Raw genomic sequence first — 20642 nt, forward strand, 5'->3', positions numbered from 1 at the left:
CTCAGATAGTCAGAATGTCAAATAGTATTTTGAGGTTAGATTGTGAATAAACACTGTGTCCACTTGCCTTTTCAGGTGGAGCAAGCCGATATTCTTCCAATGGAAATGGTGTTCATCATTACAGGACTTCCTCTTCTCGGCCACCTGGTCAAACTGACTAACAGCACAGGCTCTCCGGTCCTCGACTACATCCACTCCTTCACTCAAGAGGACATTAATCGGGGACACGTCCTCTATGTGTCTGCAACCTTTGAGGTTTATTGTTCTTTCACTTACTCCGATGTGGCTGGTTGACAAAAAAGGGCCTCGTGAATCTGAGGCACGGGGTCTATTTTTAGTATATCGATAACTTATTTGAACTTCCATCCCTTTCAGGGCGATGACGCCTTCACAGTTGATGTCAGCAACGGTTTTACTACGGTGGAGGACCTGCGCGTCTCTGTGAACATCGTGCCTCAGCTCATTCCCATCCACACCTTCAACTTTACAGTGAGAGAAGGTCTCAGCAGGGCAATTGACGCAGAGATCGTCAACATCTCACATCCATTTTACACCTCGGAAAACATTGATTTTGTTGTGGAAGAGGCACCACAGCACGGGGAGATCGCTTACCTTGCTAGAAAAGAAGTGATCAACTTCACATGGAAAGAGGTATGTAATGATGTGACGAGAGAAGCTGCATGTTCAACAGAAAATCATTCAGTATTTTTCCCTTTGGTCAAAACTTTTTCCCTTTTGTATTCCATAACTACGTCACAAAGTTCATTTTCATAAACAATCAAGTTATGTTTAATTTCGTGACAATATGGTAGCATGCGATCCTGCTGTTATGTAATTGGCTTGACCGCAATAACGAGGAAGGTCATTGGCTCGTCGCCTCGTCTGCTTTTTATGCATTTTTTGATTCTTCTACTTATGTGAGTCTGGGACCAAAATCTTTCCAGGCCACCCCGAAAAACCCAATATTACACATTTCATCCTGTCTTCTCCAGGGAGTATAACATGCTCCTCTCTCAACCCAATCATGGGGGCTGTTGAGCGGGGTTACCACAGCGAGGCTCCAACATTAAACGTCCCCCTGGTTACTTCTTGCCGCTGTTTTGGATTTGTTTTGCTGTGCTGGACAGAAAGAAGGAGGGAGACACACGGAGCTGCTGCAGCACAGCTATCTAGTCGCTCTCCGTGCGGTTTGGAGGCCTCGGCTTTAGGAAAATATAAAAGATGCATGGGTATAGTTACCATTGAAAAAACCCACATACGTTCTGAACTGCCCGCATAGTTTACTGGAGCTTTGGAGGCTGTCTTGCAGCTCCTGCATCTAACCTCAACCTCCCTCTACTCCTCCCCGAGCTACTTTGCTGAAGCATTGTGGAAAAACTGACGATGTCTTTGGATCGCGTGAAGCCAAAACAAACTGGCCCCGGTATTTTCCTGTAATGACGTGTGAACGCACACTAGAGTCCCGCGCTTTGCTTCTGAAAGACTCACTCACAGAGTCTCTCAGAGAACCCAATGTGCAACTCAAAGGGGTCCAGTGCGTAGCGACGGTCACATTGGCAGCAGGGAGGCCAAAAGGAACATCGAAATCGTAGCTCGCTGTACAGAAATGTGCTTTTCTTTGCACTGCTTTTTTATGTCTGTTGTAAGCGTTTTTTCCCCTCTACTGTTATACACAAATGAGTACCACATTGAAGAATAGATGTCTGGTCGTCAGTCAGTGGAGCATTGAAACCAGACAGTAATTGTTTCAAAATGATTTTTGTGTTAAGGGGTTTTGTTTAATGCTGTTGGGACGCGGGACTAAGCGCTGTGTGTTGTAATCTTTTGTGATAAAGTCACCAGCTTAGTTCACTGAGGTTCTGTAAGGGTGTTGTAAGAAAAAAAAAGCCTTGTGGGAGAGTGTCTACATGAAGACAAACCACATGAATGTCCTTCTACTGTATGTGCTGTGATGTGGCCCAGATGTTTGACATTGGCTTGAATCTGTGTCATACAATGTGTGGCAGGTTTTGATCCCACGGCTCACTGAAGACATGGACACATTATCTAATGGAATCTAACCGGTGAAAATATGGGAAATCCGAAGCACTTTGCTTTGATACAACTTCACTTTAATCATGTCCGGCTCTGCGTCAGGTCTTAATTAGGTCTCCCATCTGTGAAAACTGATTATAGTCCACACAGGCAACTTTCATTTTTGCAAAGTACAAAATGTTTTCGGTCCTCTGGTTCTTCTTTGAAAATACAAGATATACAGAAGCTTTAAAAAAAAAAGTATCTTAACACAATGCATCGGTTTCTCGCTGTAAATCTGAAGGCTTCATCTCATGTCCAACAGCCACCCACTGTTTATTGTCCCAGCGAAGCGGGCTGTCTCGCTGACTTTCCCCCGATCAGTAATAGCGATGGGGGTTGTTATTCTAGAAGGATGCCCGTCATATGGCATCCATTTGCCACTTCCTGCTCTCTGAAGCGGCTCCGCAAACTCACGGGAGCTCACTGGCTTTTGTCCAGAGAAAGTTCCAACCGTCCTCTTTGCAGAGAGTCTCAGTAAATTGGTCAATTCAATATGTTACATGATGCAGATTATTCTATCGAGAAACAAGAAAGTCAACCGAGTTGACTCAGCCACAGGTGCTGTTTTTCATCCAGCTCACTTGACACAGGAGGACTGACTTTTTTTGTGCATCTGGTTTCCCTCATAGTTTTGTCCCACATGGGCGATTCTCCCTGTTCACATGCTGCTGCCAGACTTCAAGATCTGATTATAGGCTTTATCTCAAAACTTTGAAGACATATATTATCTGTTCAGGGCAACAAGGGACAAGGGAGGATTGTGTTTACTGCACAGAAATAAAGGTCTGTTGCTATGTTTTCTCATCCCCTAAAAACAAAGAGAGGATGTATTTGACAGTCTGTTAAATACCAGGCTACAGTGAGGAGACAGTTAGCTTAGCTTAGCACAAATACTTTGAGTAGGCTGAAACAGAGGCTTTCTCTGTATAAGCAACCAAGGGAGGACAAATAAATAGCACAGCATTTTGTGCATTTCCATAGACTTGGTTACAGTGTAGTTACAAACGGTGGTGTAGTTGGGCTTAAAATAAGCAATGTCAAACAAAATGTCAAACAAAAAGCAACATTGGCGGTGTCATTGCACGATGATTGACAAGTTGTTGCGTCATTCATTGGCCATTTGGTGAGATGGATGTGGTGAAAAGAGAAATCCAAGCCAGCAGGTTCAATAGCACATATCGTCCTGTTTCTTTCCCCCCTATAAAAAAGGGACAGAAAGATATTGGTTTATATTCACTGCTTAGATCCCCCAGAGCCACAAAAGACATTAAATATTATGTTTAATATTCATATTGTACCAGTTCAGATCATTTGTAGCATTGCTAACATTAGTAAAATAGTTGGAGTTCTCTGTGCCAGGGGAAGGACGGCTGTCTTAGAAGATGTTATGTACCAAAGCATTCTAACCAAATGGAGAAGTTGAGAGGGAGACACTGTCATGAATGTGAGTGTGTTTAGGTAGATCAGCACAAGATGCTTTGTTGTTGTTTTTTAAAGCAGCGTCGCTTGGATTTGGGCCTTAAGACACCGTCACAAACTAGTTGACCTCCAGCTTTTAGGCTCGACCGCTCTTCTTCATGTTGATTCAGAGTAGAGCAACAACTGAATCTTTTTTTTTTTGCCCCCCCGTAGCTGAAACTTGGACACATCTACTACGTGCACGACAGCACAGAGAGCACGGAGGACAGTTTCACCCTCTCTGCCTCGGCCTATGAGATCGAGCGCCGGAGCCTTCCCGTCACCATCAGGGTGACCGTGATACCGGTCAACGACGAGCCGCCGAACCTGGCGCGGAACACGGGACTGGAGGTAATGTTGTTGCTGCAGTCAAAGCGCGCCTGCTTTTTACTTTGAGCTCTCCTCCAACATGTCGGCCGTAGGAAAATCTTATAAAAAGTGAATTTTCAGTTTGTTGGGCTACTTTTTGTTTTCCTTTAGCACAAATTACAACAAGCAGACCACAAGCTTCTTTCCTTCACTTTGCGTGAAGGAAGGAAAGAACAAACTTTTTATTGAGAACTTTCAAAACAAGGGAATTTGTTATACTAAGAAGCAGAAACTGGTTCATATCAATTCAAGTTACCTTGTTCATTTTATTTGCTTATATTTTTGTGTTTTCCTCCTGTGATATGCTGGAGAGAAGAGCTAGTCCAACTGGTGATTGACGGGCTGTAAGTGTTCCCTGCTGCTCCTGACTTGCATGATGAATTATAAGAGAATGGCAGATAAATGGCTTTATAATGGTGCTGACATTCTGACTTTCTGAGAAAAGGTCAAACTATTTTCAAAAAGACTACCTCGTCGTACTTTAAAGACTTACCGCTTTGCAGCTCGTCTTTCTTAACATTGATTCGCTGACAAAACGTAGGAATTTATGGTTTTTCTTAGAAATCCCAAGATATCCAAACAATCATAAGACCTTTTGTTCGAAGGAACTCTTTCCATTGAAGCTCAGACTTCACTTCATGCTGCGAGTACAATGAACGTGGTGGATTCTTTCCTAGATGCTGAAGGCTACCGACTTGCAGGCGATGACGCACGCTGCATCAGCACAGCAGCGGCCGACCACTGCTTATTTGTTGTTTTATAAGCAGCCGTGAAGTGGAAATAAATTTGCATATTCTCAGCTTGACCGCTCCGAAATGTGATCATACGTGTCACTGACTGGTGAATTCACATTTTTTACTCCAAGCTGTATATTTACTGAACAACGTTTCAGCCCCTGTTGGATCTTTGTCAATTTCAAGGTGGAAAGCGCACTTTAAATCAGTGGGTTGATGGCTGGTGAGAGGAGTGGTCAACCATCCAACACAAGCAGGCTGGTAAACCTCTCAAATCAAGTACACAAAACAAGTACACAAAACAAGTACACAATAAAGGCTCCATCAACACGCTCAATCCATCGATCCCATCGATATAAAATATATGTTGATACTAAGAGACTTCAAATGTGTTGCGTGTACGGAATCTTTTTACAATATAAAAACGTAAAGTTTACAGTCATGATCTTGATTTCCAGTAGCCTTCGAGGGTCATCGTGTGTCCCACTGCATCTGGATCACACTTAAACTTCTCCATCCGTGAACACCTCATTGCCTGTGATGCAAAAAGAAAGCTGTTTATTCAGTAACATCTTTATGTCATTCTCATGCAAAGTGTTTCCTCACTGATTCATCCATGAGAGATGAAGGATCAATTGAATAGATTGTACACTAAAGCCATTTGGAAAAAGCCAGCAGTAATAAACTCACGGAACTACAATACCAACCGTGTCATTCGGCCCTCCCCGCTCTGCCTGCGGCTCTGCGTCTCCCTGGCAACCCGTATTTCTGGAAAACCAAAACGGTTGACGAGACCGCGGCTTTCTGGCAGAGTGAAGGCGGGCATCCGATCCATGCGCCTCCTCCTCTGCTGCGGCTGCAGAAAGTCACCGAATGACATGTGGAGGTCTCCCCGCACACAGCCAGGCCCACTTGGCTTGATCTAAAGCAGGAGCTGTGTGTGTGTGTGTGTGTGTGTGTGTGTGTCTGTGTGTGTATGTGTGTGTGTGGTGACCTCTGCAGCAGATGATCCGACACGACGATGAACACGTGATCGGACTCTGTTGAGGCTCGCCTTGATCCCAGTTGGCCGGGTCTGTGGGATGCAGCTGGTCTCTGTCCCGTAGTCTGGTTCTAATTGACTTCACTGTATTTTAGAAAAGTTGGGCCAGCTGTGTAAAACAGCTGGTTCACTTTGTCCATCGGCTCATGTATGCGCATGTTTAGGCACATCGATACACAATAGTCCGTCCGGTGGTCGACTTCACTTCTCTACTCCATCAGAGTTGGACAACAGTCTGGTGTCCCCTCTACTTCCAAGATCAACCAGTATTTTGGATTCATGGGCAGTGTGGGACACGGCTTCAGACGTCTGGCGCCCCTCCAGAGTCTCCACCGTTTGAACGATGGCGGTACCCCGTTGAGTCCTCAGCCGACCTTCGTTGCTCCCCCCAAATGAAATATCAGACATTGTGTCGGGTTCAAATCAATTTGCAAAGCCATTTAGGATTAGCTGCCCCAGATTGCTCGGTGCCTTACGGGAGTGCAGAGCGGGCCGACGGGGCCACCTAGTGGCAGGGATTGGATCATGCACTGTAACAAAAAATGATAATCATCACAACTTTGAGACGCATACTTAAACAAGGGATGTGACCTCATTGACTGTAAAATATTAAAACGGTCATATTATTTTAAAAGGCTTTCTTACAATGTGAACTGTGTATTCTGTTTGGGAAGTATTTTGTTTACTTGTCGGCCAAGTTGCGTGCGAGATATGTATGGACCCCAGATATAGCTAAAAGCTCATTTTCAGAAGCCCAGCGCAGGTTCAAAGGAAACACGTGGTTAACGTTAACAAAAACCCTCGCTTAGGTTTGCCAAAAGAAACGCCAATGGTTGAATAAAACTTTATTATGCAAACTAAGTAAAACCCAGAGAACGTAATTAATTCATAAAAAAGGATCAAAAAGATCATTGAAGTAATTTGGGGGAAAGAAACACCTGCTTCTCCTGCTTGAAAGTCCCACTTTGACACGTCCCTCCAAGACCGACAAACTATGGGTTTCTGCTCTCTGAGGATGTAAACTTGAGCAAGTAGGGACTCCCCCAGGCCGGATGTCACACTGCATACAAGACCACCGTGTTTGTCAATGTAGGCAGGCGTGATGCTGCCGTCGCTGCTCCAAAATATCCATGTGAGGCCGCAGGCTGCAGTGGCACGATGTGATACCGAGCAGCTTACCCTTACATTTGCTGTCTTTTCATCTACGTCTCTCTCTCTCTCTCTGATGTGTCACAGGTTCTGGCCGGAGAGGAAGCGGACATCACCCCCAGCATGCTGAGCACCGAGGACGGCGACACTCCTGCCAAGGAGCTGGTTTACCACGTGGAGGGGCCGACCGGCGGCATGCTGGCGCTGAAAGAGGCCCCCGAAGAGGGCATCCTAAATTTCACACAGGCTCACATAGACAAAGGGGAGGTCATCTTCATTCACGAGGGTGCGGCCACTGACGTTTCTTTAGTTTCCATGAGTCAATATGGATTGAATGAGCAGTGTGAGCAGAATCAGCCACATCCAAACTCGTTGTCCTCTTTCAGGTGAGGAGTCTGGAGGTTTCAGTTTCACGGTGACAGACGGCGAGCACACATCTCCTCTCTACAGATTCGTTGTCACGGCCAGGCCTCTCACCATCACCATGGTAACGCAGGAGGAGCTGATGGTGTTTCCAGGTAAGGCATAAAACATCCTTGGGATTTCAGGCCCCGGAGACGTCAGCGATTGGAGGAATGTGACGGATTAGCCGTCGATAGTTCAACCTGTAACCTCACCACTGTTCTCAATTAACGTTACTTTTAGTCATTACAAAGGAGATGACACATTTTTGAAAAGCATGAATATTGGGAAACTCTTCTGCACAACAATGTGCAACAATTAATGTAACAGCTGAGGTTAACTTTGACAGCTCAACAACTTCCAAGAGGCCATTTTGCACAACACTCAGGGGACTGTGCGTGTGTGTTTTTACAGGAACAAGGCAGTCTATTACCAGCGCCAATTTGGGAGCTGTGACCAATGAGGATGGCAATGAGATAAACTACGCCATTATCCGCCTCCCTCGCTTGGGAAGACTGATCCTGGCCAATGACAGGAACCAGTATGAGGAGATTACCCGCTTCTCACAAACACAGGTAATTACTTCTGTGCGTGTAAAGAAAGTCGACAAAGGAAAACACATTTTTTGATTGATTTCTTTTATTTATCATTTGCATTAAGGAAGCACAGACGGACAGACGTATGAGAAGACATAATTCCTCTTTTATGCGTTAAACTGCAGCCAATCCTCCCTTCAACCCTCACTGTTGCTGAAGAACTCCCCGCTCTAAGTTATTTAAATCCCTGTGATTGCCGCTCTTGAATCCTCTGAAGACTTTTAAAAGTCTACTCTTATATCCTATTTATTAGCAGCATCGTCTAATATTTAAGGTAGAGTAGTCAATTAAATAAACTTGCAATAAAGAGCATTTAATCTACCCTAAACGGTATAGTGTGTGTTTTACATGCACTGTAGTTGTTTTCCATAAGACAACATGTTCCTAAATGAAGTCCATATGCAGTCCACGTCGCACATGAGGCCCCGTTGCATCGGACCGTGGGCAATATTAGATTTAATGAATGATGAACCCCTCAACTTAATCTTCTAGTGGCATTGTGCACGCATCTGCAATGGTTTCAATGTGTTCTCAATTTCGTTTCTGTCAGTACTCCATTGCCGACATCTGAATGCACTTGGATGAGCATTAGAATAAATTCCTTCCCTGCAAAATGCTTTGTTTTGAATGTGACAGAAAATCGAACAATAAGTCAAGCTTTTGTGCGTGCATGCACGAGTGCATGAAGACTTGCTTGCTTGTGGCTGTGTGTTTGAGGAGAAGAAGTTGAGTTCAGGACACAGTGACCTCTGAGAGCAAACTCAGGCCGCCACATTCCTGTTCTCTGACCCGGGTTCCAGTACAGCTCCGCCAAACCACTGCTGCAGTCACTTCAGGTCCCATTTTACTGTGGTTCGTGCAAACAATCAGAGAAAAAAGGGGAAAAGAAGATATTTCAGCAAACTAAAATATTCTTGCCTTCCAAATCACTCCAAACAAATAAAAAGTAATTGACAAGTTATTGAGTAATTGATGATACAGTAGGAATAACGATATATTTATTTATTTTCTCTCATCTTATGTCCCACTCGTTTGGTAAAACTGGCACGTTATTGAGAGTTTTGAACTGCTCGTCATCTTCTGGCTTTGTTGTCCTCTGGCACACAGCTGGAGTCTGGATTGGTCTACTACGAGCACCAGATACCCGAGGAGCCTTTTTGGCTGGTGAGGGACTCCGTGGAGTTGACGCTGTTATCCCCACCGGCCCTCGATGTCCATCACATCCTGCCCATCACCATCTCGTATTTGGCTCCTCACAGTAACCTTTCCTCGCAGCTGTGGAAGAACAAAGGTACCACCTCGTACCTACTTTCAACACATAAATAAGTGACTCGATGGAGACCCGGCCAAGACAGTCCACCAGTTACTGTTTAAATATGAATGAAACACAGGAGAAAGGCAAAAAAGAGACTGAAAGCAGCTAAAATGAAGCCGAAGAACGAACGTCACCTGTAATGCAGCATGGTTTTCACACTTATTTGGTTATCGCATAAATATTCCTACATATTTTAACTTGCAGAGAAGGGCGGCTAAGCCAGTGAAACCCATTTATAAGGACTATGTCTAAAATAGTAGGCGTACAGTTATAACGAAGACGTACTGTTTGCACCAGCTGCAGTTACAACATTTTAGCTAGAATACTTTGCACAACGAGGCTGTAAAGGTCGGCTGTAATCTTTTTTTTGTACATTATATGTATAATAATAACTTATATAAGTTATAAAGGGATTTATCACCAAAGCATAAAAGTACTCTGAATTATTACATATCAACAGAATACAGACAAAACTTAAATATTTCATTGTTTCTGCTCAGGTTTGGAAATTGTGCAAGGCCAGAGGAAAGTCATCGATGATTCGATGCTTGATGCCTCCAACCTCCTGGCTGACCTACCCGAAGATGATCGAGCAGATGTGGATGTGGTCTTTCACGTTGAGCGCTTCCCTGACCACGGTCGTATCACTCTGGGAGGTCGGGACCTGCCTCGTAATGCCCCATCCTTCATGCAAGAAGATGTCACTCAGGGAAAGCTGGAGTATGTCCATGACGGCTCAGGTTTCCCCAATGACGCGTTCTTTTTTCAAGCCCGTATAAAATCTGAGGGTGAGGGTTCAGCCTCAACCGCCGGAGCCCTGATGCTGGAGGAGGTATTTAAAGTCTCGATCAAACCACGCGGCTCCGACTCCCCAGAACTAGTCACTATAGACATGCTCTTGGAGGTTCTCCAAGGCTCCACGACCCTTTTGACTCAAAAGCATCTCAACACCCGAGATGAGGACAGTCCGCCGCATGAGGTGCGCTTCAAAGTGACCAAAGACCCGAGCAACGGCCAACTGCTCGACATGCTCACCATGCGCCCCGTCTCTGAGTTCACACAGGAGATGGTCAATCGTGGGCAGGTGGGCTTCTCCAGCGACGGCAGCCTCGCCAACGGCTTCATGGAATTCGTCGTGTCGGACGGAGAGCACCAGACGGAGGCGCACACGCTCCACTTCGGCGTCCTCGCTCGCACCTTGTTCCTCGACAAAGCTTCCGAGATCAAGGTGAAGCAGGGCGATGACGAGACCCTGGTGACCGAGGAGATGTTGAAGGCCACTACAGGGGGCCCTGTAGAAGAGGACATCCTCTACAAGATCACCAACGTACCCAAGTATGCGGCTGTCATGGTCGATCGGCAGCCTACGTCCGCCTTCACCCAGAAGCAGATCAAGGAAGGCAGAGTCAGTGTCCGGTTTGTTAAATCAACGTCACCCCGCGACAGCGTTTCCTTTGTAGCGCGTAGCAAGGCTGCTAATGTGTCCTCTGTCCTCAACATCACCGTCCAGCCTCTGGCCAACATCGCCCAGGATCCTCTGCTACCGCAAGGGGCCCTTGTCCAGTTGGACAGGAAGCTCCTTGATGCAACTCTCCTGGCAAACAAGACCAGATCGTCCCCCACGTTCACCGTCATCCAGCAGCCCCAGGGGGCTCACTTCGTGAGGTCCAAGGGTCCCGGTGCAGGTCAGCCAGTGGACACATTCAGCCAGAGGGACCTGGATGAGGGGCGAATAGCTATGGAAATCCTGAATAGTGCCTCTGGATCACAAGGGGGGGTCAGTCAGGACGAGGCCCGCTTCCTGCTAAAAGCCCACGGAGTTCCTCCAGCAGAATGCGTGCTTTCCTTCCAGACGGGCCCCTACAACGCCTCGGGGGTCTACCCTCTCACTCTGTTGAGGGTCCCCTCAGAAGCCCCGAGCAATGAACTCCCTGAAGCCGGGTCTCCTCGTTCCACCTCGGCCAGCCCCCGCTGGAGGGACGACAGCGTCTGGCCCCGCGCAGATGCTCCCACAACAACAACATCTTCTGGCTCTGGCTCCAGCGGGAAACCACACGTTTCCAGGCGCAACAACTTCTGGTCCATTCTCATTCCGATCCTGGTGCTCCTTCTCCTCTTACTGCTGGCGGCCTTCTTGGCGTACTACCTGATCCGTAAAAACAAGACGGGCAAGCACGACGTCCAGACCGCGGCATCCAAGCCCAAGAACGGGGAGGTGGCCAGCGCAGAGACCTTCCGCAAAACCGACCCGGCCAACAACATCCCCATGTCCAACATGGCCTCCAAGGACGCAGACCCGGAGCTGCTGCAGCACTGTCGGACAACGGACCCGGCCTTGAAAAAGAACCAGTACTGGGTGTGAGACGCGCCGAGGCAAGACACAGAGGGAGGTGTTCCTCGGAGTGTTTGGAAGACTCGAATCATTCCTTTCAGTATTAAAGACCTCTTTGCCGCACCAGTTCAAATGAAAATGATCTTTTGACGCCATTTGTTATTTACTTTTCTCAACGTAACTGTGGACAAATTCTCAGGCAATGAAACACTGAATACTTATTGGCAAAGAAGGAGGCCCCTCCTTATCTAAGGAGGCTCAGGCCAGGTCTATTTATTTTAGTTTTATCATTCCTCTCGTCAAAGGGCACAAATGAAGACACAAGCAACATGCCATGTGTTGGCAAAAGGTATCGTGGGTTTGCTCTGTCATTGTATTCCGTATGATATCACAGGTAAATATTATTCACATCAAAGTCTTTATGATGATTTGGTTTTAGTTTTTGATTCATAAGGAAAGTTGATAAACCTTGTACATAGATGACGAGCTAAATGTACGCTGTATTAATGAGAAGTTGAAAAACTGCCTCTTTGTGTTTTCGCTTTTATTTTCTCAAAATTGTACCATGTTTCTCAGGGCTAAATTCAGTTTAAAGGAATAGTACATTTTGGAAAATACATGATTTGACTTTTTTCTCCTTTAGAGTCACTGCAGATTGGGAGATCTGTAACACACAAAGCTACAGCGAGGACACGTTACATCAGCTAACTCTGGGGGAAACATCTAGTATGGTTCAATTCAAATAAGTGCTTTCAAACTAAGTTGTTTCCTACGATAACGGAAGTCCATTTTGAAAGGACGGAGTACGGATTAATGAGAGGAGGTTGACATGTTGCAAACGGGCACTGGAGGGTTTGAGGTGGAGAAGCCGTCCCAATAGACAGGTTGGGAGTGAGAATATATAAATATATATATATATACAAATATAGTATGACATGTAATGTCTATATGAATACTTGGCTGTTCTAAACTAACTGTCTCTTGGCTGTGGCTTCACATTTTAACAGAGAGACATGACAGCGGTGTGTTTCGTCCTCATCTGAGATGTCAGCCGCTTTGTGTGGAAAGAGGATAAATTAATACTAACGACTGTTTCATATAAAAACTTGTAGCGACTACTCGCACAGGTTTGATGGAATTTAGCTCAGAGTTTTGTCATCATCCGTCGCATGTTATTATTTCTGCTTCCGGAGCGCTTGTAGATATTCCCGGTGGACCGGCACTCAGCACACCGCTTCAGACCCCAGGGGGGAGGTCATTTTGGTGGCGTTGGTCTTTGACACATGCGTGTTGGCCGACAGACAAGGACGAGGTCATCTCAAACTGGGAGGATTCCAGTTTCCAAGTCTGCAATTAAGCATTTATAAAAGCTGGTTGGTGCTGGGATGAGGATGATGAACTCTCAGTCCTCAGTTCTCCACTGTTACATTGGTTACATTGATGAATACAAATGGAGATATTTACAGTGTCTTTTCACAACTATTTTTTTATTTTTAAGCATTCTATAAGCTAAGTATACAAACTTTCATATATTGAAATTGTACGATTTATTTTACTCTTTATACTTCTTTTGTATGTTGGAGCTATGAGGCGTGTACATCTGCCTCCTTTTGTTTCTCTTTGCGTCTTTACCGTCAGTCTGCTGGTTGAATGTTGAACAAAGTGCTTAAGCTTAAGCAGAAAGAACAAAATCCGATAAGAAAAAAACACTCAAATCTTTTGTTTTCTGAAAGGTATTTGCTGTACATTTCTTTTTCCTGTTTACCGATGACACCGTATTCTCTGTTAGTCATATACTGAATATACAATAGTTCCTTTGCCGTATTCATAGTCCTTTAAACTTATATTTTTGTAGTTTTCTAAGAGCAGGAGATTGAGATTTGAACAGACAGCACAGAGCTCAGGAAGTGATGTGTTTCCAGTGACTCACTTACAGATAACTGAAATAAAAGTATTGGTTTCTTCTTCAGGACATGACATCCTCATCCGACCAGTTTTATGTGTAAATATTTGGGGTTTTTTTAGTAAGACTTTCGGACTTGATTTATGTCTCGAAATACGAATCATCTTTTGGACATGTAACCACGTTTAATTAGAGCGATCAACTGCAACGTATTTCTTCGTCTATGTTTGTGTGTCTCTTTTTGTGTGTGTTTGTGCAGCTGCTGTCACTCTTCTCCTCTCTGCCATGAACTCAGCCGTTTCTCAGCCGAGTTTCATCACCACCTCCTCATTTCTACTTATTTATTATTTCTGTCACTCCCCATACATCAAGTCATGTGCTTTGTAGAGTTTAAACTGTAATCTGTAAACTGCAGGTGCCTTTTAAAAACGATGAGAATACCCAGCGATGTTTAGATTACGGAACAAGAGAAATGTCTTTGCTGCAAAACGCCTCTGCGCTTTAATCTCGGCAGTAATGGAAATAAACCTTCTTGCAACAAAAACTGTGTTGATTATTTCCAGTCTGTGACCTTGTTGTTCTTTTCTTGTAGAATTTTTTAGACATTTCTTTATTTGCTTTTTTGTCCAAATAATGAGTTTCAAAGATTGAATATCACTAAAAAGCCCCCTGAAGTCGGTCCAATTTGTTGTGCCCTTGAGCCTGGATTAGTTTTATTTGTTATTCTCTGGAGCTCGAGTCATGTCTCTATTGAGATGCAGGGAGCACATTATTTGCAGTGTTGGCCTGTCTCTATTGCCCTAAAACTACATGACACATTTTAGCCATTAATTAAAAAATATATATATATATATATATATATATATATATATATATATATATATATATATATTTGGCTGTGTTTCTTGAAGAAAAAATATATACTGCATGAGTAGTATACGTATATATTTCGGGTGGCATCTTTTGTTATGGTGAAAGCTTGGTGTTGTAAGCATTCTAGTTTCAACACATCATAATTTCACTACATGTTAGTGGGTTCATTACAATGAATATGTCTTAACTTTAACACACATGTCGTTTATATAATAATGGCTTTAGACAGATTAAAATACCAATCCCCAGAGAAAGTCACAGGTTGTCTATTTTTTAAGTATTTACCGTGAAAGAAAGTGCTTCATCTTTCCCAGGGAAGCATCTTTTTTGTCACCCTTTAGTTACCGGCTGTCTGTGGGTGCTGTTCCTGCTTGTGACCACCAGGTGGTGTTACGGCGCCAACAAGCACCCACAGGGACCAGAACCAGGCCTGCAGACATCCGTCAGCATTTAACCAGGCTCTCTCCCCTCCGTCATTCTTTCCAGCGAATGGCCTTTGCTTTTTCTTGTTTCTTTCAGCTTTGTACGTGTCCCTGCTCTCCTGAGTTCTCCCGGTGTCACTAGATGTCCCCCCCCCCCCACACACACACTCCTCCCCCAGCAGCTCCTCTGGCTGGTTTCATAACGCACAGCTGTTCCTCCACATGTGTCTGCTAGTGTCAAGGTCACGGTGTCAAAGCGCAAACTTGCAGACTCGTCCAGATATAAAAGATAAAAGATGTGAGTTGCTACAGAATCGAATTCCAACCTGAACATGAGAATTGCAAACGGTGCTTTATTTTATGACAGCTTGTATTAAGAGGAGTGAAAAGGGAACCTGTGGAAGGACTTGATGTTCTGACATTGAGGGAGTGTTTGTGGTGGGGTTCATGTTGAGGGAGAAATGTTTCCTTCTCCTGGTACTGAACACTGACACCTCCCACGTCCACTTCCACAGATGTGCTTGTTGGACATTTCTTTGTGTGGCCTCTCACTGGATTTCTGCGGCTGGTGCTTCTTTTGGATGGAAATGTGTTTGTTGACACACGATAGTTGTGTGTTATTGTGTAGTTGTGTTTGAGAATCACGTAGATCTCGTTGAGAATGTACATCAAACAAAAGGTGTCAGAAGTACCAAAGATGATGTTGTATTCTTCATCAGAGACACATGGCAGATGTTTCATCACATCTGTGACACACTTGCCCGTACAGGGAATATAGTGTAACCCTTGACAATTTCCGAGCAAATAAGGATGGGCAATTAGGTCAGCATCAGTCTGCTTGTTAACCTTTAATATAAATGTGAGCCGGCTTGTGTTGACGTTGGCTTTTTCTCGTCGGAAGAGAAATGTTTGCTTTGGAAGTCGCTGTGCTGCGTTATCTACCGTCTCCCTCGGCCCCTCGACATGCAGCGAGGGGCTCATATACACATACATACACTCACAGCCCAACCGTTACACAGCTAAGGAGGTTTGAGCAAGTAGCAATACGCCACAGGAACGAAAGCAACAGTTATTGATGTTTACTGGTTACTTGATTATTTTCAACTATGTTTGAATAAAAAGCTTAAATGTCTCTGAGATTCACATGCAGCTGTCTGAGGAGGTGGAAGTCGGGTCCGAGGGGCCACACGTTGGGGTCAGGGGGGCAGCGTAATGACTCAAACCCCGTCGCCGCGGTCCGACCCAGAGAAACGGCGTCTTCCCGACAGGTGGAGGAGGGGAACGCGTGTGTTCTGCACTCCACATCAGCTCTTTGGCTTCCCTTTTACACGGGGAAGCATCTGTTCCCCGTGTAAAACAAGAAGCAACTGTTGATGTGTTTGTCACGCAACGTAGTTATTTGATCCTGAACAATCACCTCATCCTACAAACCTGCAGCTCTGTTGCCTAAATATAAGTAAAGCTACTTGTTGCCTGTGAAGACGTGAGGACGTTTATTTTGAAAGGATCGTTTGCATGCAATGAAGGGAAATTGACAAATCGAGAGTTTTAAGATACATTTTAAGATAAATGACATTTCTTGTCCTTTCGCATTGAGTGATTTCTACTGAGTGAGAGTTAATAAACACAACTCATTCCTCAGCAGACCCCCACACAGCGAGCCCCCTTAGACGCCAGCTTGCCCCTGAAGTAATTGCACAGCTTATCTGGTTTTTGTGGCCCGGGCAGCCGAGACATTCACCCGCTCGTCGTGGTCACCCGGCTCTGTGACTCCCACCGGCTGGAACACTATTGTCATGGAAATCTCTGTTGTGTTTTCCCTGTGTGTGTGTGTAATAAACCACAGTGGGGTGGGACGGACTACACAGAGAGCCAAGAAAAACACATGCGCACCGGTCGAATGTGGCCTCTCCTTTCATCCCTACGTTGCACCTCAACCTTCTCCCCTCGGTCTCCAGCATACGTCACAAAGGGAGGTCCGGGGGTCTGGGCAGGGCAGGAAGTCCCCGGGGTGGACCCCCGTCGCCCCTCCTTGGAGGCCGGGGGGGATTGTTGCCCTCAGATCTAGCTTGTGATGTTTTTCCGTCCAGCTGACAGGGTGGAGCTCTCTTTCCAGGGTTTATTCGGTCAGTACAAAACAAATTCCATTCGTTTGTTTTGGGGTTTTTCTTCACAATTTCTCCACTCATTATAAGGCAGGTTTTGTTGATCAAGGCAGAGGGAGATGTGCAAGTTCTGGTTGCACAAAGATGTGCCGCGACCAGAGGCGACCAGAGGCGGCCCTGAAGGCGGCCCTGAGGGCGCTCCATCCAGCGGAGGTGGTGGTCGGGTCGGGGGCGTAGAGGGAGGTATGCAGGCCCTAACTGGGAAGTTATTTTAAGAGAAAGCCCTTCTGGAAGTTCACTTAGAGCAGTCTGCGTCCGCTGCTTTTCATCACCGCCGTTGCTGAACAGAGGATTTAAAACTTGAACTCAACGTTTGGCTACAGCGGATTCTTGGCTCCTCGGTGGCAGCTAAGTGAGCTGTAAACATTACATTGAAATGCAAGTTTAAGAAAACTGCTATTGCGACCTTGTTAGCAAACACTAAAGCAAGAAGGGGCTTTTTTTGCTAAATCTTAAAGCGGGAAACACAAGACATGAACTGACCCCTAATTGAGTCCTGCACCTCAAACACGCGCCAACAACAAACTGTAATATTTTCCCCGCTGAATCAGTTTCACATCCTGCAAGTATTCACTCCCCAAGCATTGAGGGGGGGGGGGGGGGGTCAGTTGGCTTCAATATTCTACAGTATTAACACTTTTACTGTAATTTCTCTCTGCTATACAAACACTGGTAATGTGACTTATTTGGTGGATTCTTTATTTGCTTGGGTGGAAGATTTACTGGGAACTGTCTAATTGCTGGTAATATCTGTTTGCAGTTTAGTCTCCAACCATCCAGGAATGCGTGAAACCACAGCCGGTTGGAGTTGGAGGTGTGGGGAAGAGAAAAAAAGGCACAAAGCTGTAGGCTGGAGGGGAAAATGTTGGCTTGCCTCCAAAGCTGAACAACCAACCAGCACACAAGCTTTTTGTCTTATCGCGCTGTGACATTTACACAGGGCGGAGTGTGAGCAGATTAACTCCCTCTGCCTGCGTTGTATGCCGCGCTCTTGTTTGTGCATTGTTTGATAAAGCTATCTGGGATCTGTATTTTCCTACTTTAAATATCACCTTTGAAGTGACTCCCGAAATGAGACGAGGGCTGGACTGCAAATTTCTTTGTAATTGTATCATCCTCTTAATCAAGCAGTGTTTTCAAAATCAGTGGCTGGGTGTAACTCCTATCTGGTCAAGGAATAGCATCAAGTAATGGAATATTTGACTTTATTTTAAGAAGATAGCGTGAGAAGTGAGTGCCATGCCTGACAGAAATGAACAGCTAGGCCTCAGACGGCAACAACCAGGGCTCCGACTAACGAAAATAGGCACAATGTCTCATGGAATGTTTGTCCAAAAGTCTTTCTTATCATGCATTTAGGCCTTGCAGCCAGCTGCCTGGATTAAGCTGCATGCCACTCCACTTCTCAGCCTTTGAGTTTAATGATGGATTATTTGTCTCTGACATTGGAGCCACACGGTCAAAACTGCCTGTCTGCTTTGTCCATTTTCACGGATTGTCCCCGGGGAGAAGAGATGTTAGACATGAGGCAGTCCAAGATGGCCACATCCAAAAGGCTTCAGGCTTCTAAATGCAAATCAATGGTTGAGGTCCCAATGACTACGCCCTCTTTTCATATACTGTCTCCAAAGGTCGCCAGAAGTCACGTGTCTTTGTGGCTCCTGTTAGTCCCACGGCAGGAATGTTGTTTACGGGCATTGGACAGTGTCTCAGGAATGCAGACGGTTTTCTGAGGAAATGACTGTTGTCTCCAGAGGGAGCTTCCAGCCCGTCTGCAGACCCAGAAGGGAGAGGTTGACCGGGACATCGCGTGTCGCACGTTACCAAACAGTGGGAACGATGTAACGTACCTGTTTGTAGCCTCTCACTGCCAAAACACGAGCTCATTCCGAGACGATTAACAACGATGAACCTTCGGTTGAAGACGCCGCGCAGAGTGCTGCCGGTTAACTGGTTAACCGGCAGCACTCTGCGTGTTACCCGTTAATGAGCAGTTAACGACTTTGGAGTGATCTGAAATCCTCCGTAGCTTCACATCGATCTACACAATGTCTTTTAACACATGATTAGTTAGGGTTAGAGTTTCAAACCCCATCTTTTAGCACATTTTGGGCACATTTGGCTTCTACTATCTCTGTTGGTGCAGCATTCTTCTTTAGAGCTCATTAGATGAGCAATCGGCTGCTAACAGGCCTTCATGTTGCAGGATGTGAGCTGAAAGTTCTTTTCTGTTGCCAGCCGTCGATGTTAGAACAACTTCTTCTCCTCCGCGGCGGATCCGTCTCGACTCAACATGACTGTGATCCTATAAGCATTTACAAATGCTTTATGAACAGCTTTAGAAAAGATACAGAAGTGCCCCGATCAGAAATACCGCCACTGCAGGTTCCGTGCGATGACGCGGCGCTGCTTTTGTCCTGCTCAATCAGAGACCGGAGTCCGGATGTAACAGCAGCATTTTGTGTCCTGGAATAATGGTTTACAGGCCTCGTGTTCGTCTGATCCAAGCTACTCTCTTTATGTGCTCGGCAGCCCTGCAGTTTCCACAGCTACCTCCTGCTTGCTATCGTAAGATCTTTGGATTTCACAATCTCGCTCCACTCGGCAGGAATGGGACTTTGTCACGTGACGTCTCTGAAGCGCTCAGGAACAAAAACAATCAACAAAGCTTTGTGTCTGTTGGAAATTCCTACAAATTGTGCAAGAGAGAACCGAGCTGAACGTAAGTATGTTCTCAGCATCTGAAATACACTCCACTGATAGCAAATACATGTAGTGCACACATGTTGGTATCAAGATATCTAACGTACTTTGCGGTACTTGACACACTGTCCCACAGAGGAAGATGCTGCCTCCTAAATCAGTTGGATGAGTGCATAAAATCAGTTGTTTTTTATTCATTGTTTGTGGAGCGGCTCCAGGCAGTAAATCAGTTTTTTTCCTTTTGACAGAGGAATCAGTCGATTGATGCTGCGTGGGTCACCTGATGTGTCAGTATTTATACGCTGTGGTTTTATCGAGCAGCTGAGGGAATAGAGTTTTGTTTTTAACGCTACGTCCTGTCCTCCGTGGACACATCTGATGTCACAACTGCGTCATTTACTTGAAAAAACAAACTTCTTATTGAGGCTTTCCTGGAAGTATTTCAGGTCCAAGCCACTGGAATGTCCTCCAATGCAGTTTGTGCTGTAAGAGACCCGCCTGGCTTTGGGTCAGTATACAATGTTTTGGGCATTTGCACTCGATGTGTATCAGAAAAGAAATGCTACTACGAACCTGAGTTGGTTACCTTTGACCCCGAAAAGAGTGACTGCCGTGATTGTATGAAACATTCATTGCAACAGTGCAGACAGTGAAGTTATGACCTTTAACCTCATAGTGTTGGCCCCTCTCATAGAGCCACGGAGAAGTGTGTTAGAATTAAAGTCTTAATTGTATAAAGTCAAACAGTTATTGACATTGCCAAAGTGAAAATACTTCCAACATCCACCGGGCCTTTCACCATTTGAAGAGAAGAAGCCACATCAGCCTCGGCCCTTATCCTCAACAATGCCTGAGAGGGGACGGCTGGCAGCCAGGGGGACAGGAAGACAGAGACAGAGATAAAGGAACGAGTACCACAGAAGTAGGGTTCCATCTCATGCACATTAAGACATTTTGTGGGCAGCGCGTGTCTATGTTCCCTCAGCTCTGCCTCCAGGGCCCCACATTCCCTCAACTGTACTTCACCCGAAACCTTGTGTCCCATCAGCCTCCTGTCCCCTCGCACCCTGTGCTCCATAACGCCTGCGTTCCGTCCGTATGGC

At 45.5% G+C, this 20642-nt stretch overlaps 1 protein-coding gene and 1 long non-coding RNA gene across 2 annotated transcripts in view; one reads left to right on the top strand and one right to left on the bottom strand.

Moving 5' to 3' along the window:
* The window catches only part of cspg4 (chondroitin sulfate proteoglycan 4), a 40846-nt gene extending 26926 nt beyond the window's left edge, over window positions 1–13920 (top strand). The window contains exons 4-11 of the mRNA XM_040163354.2: window positions 76–255; window positions 376–651; window positions 3709–3885; window positions 6916–7114; window positions 7215–7346; window positions 7645–7805; window positions 8934–9117; window positions 9642–13920. Of these exons, the coding sequence (XP_040019288.2) occupies window positions 76–255; window positions 376–651; window positions 3709–3885; window positions 6916–7114; window positions 7215–7346; window positions 7645–7805; window positions 8934–9117; window positions 9642–11503 (3171 nt within the window). The 3' untranslated portion in view covers window positions 11504–13920. The remainder of the gene's footprint in view (window positions 1–75; window positions 256–375; window positions 652–3708; window positions 3886–6915; window positions 7115–7214; window positions 7347–7644; window positions 7806–8933; window positions 9118–9641) is intronic.
* A 4104-nt stretch (window positions 13921–18024) lies between these two features.
* Window positions 18025–19413, bottom strand: LOC144383783 (uncharacterized). The gene is made up of 2 exons (XR_013451227.1): window positions 18687–19413; window positions 18025–18608 (listed from the first exon to the last, which is right to left on the bottom strand). It is a non-coding gene; the product is annotated as an uncharacterized LOC144383783 (long non-coding RNA).
* Window positions 19414–20642: the final 1229 nt, after the last annotated feature.

Source organism: Gasterosteus aculeatus, chromosome X, assembly GCF_964276395.1.
Source record: "Gasterosteus aculeatus chromosome X, fGasAcu3.hap1.1, whole genome shotgun sequence".
NCBI classification, from domain to species: Eukaryota; Metazoa; Chordata; class Actinopteri; order Perciformes; family Gasterosteidae; genus Gasterosteus; species Gasterosteus aculeatus.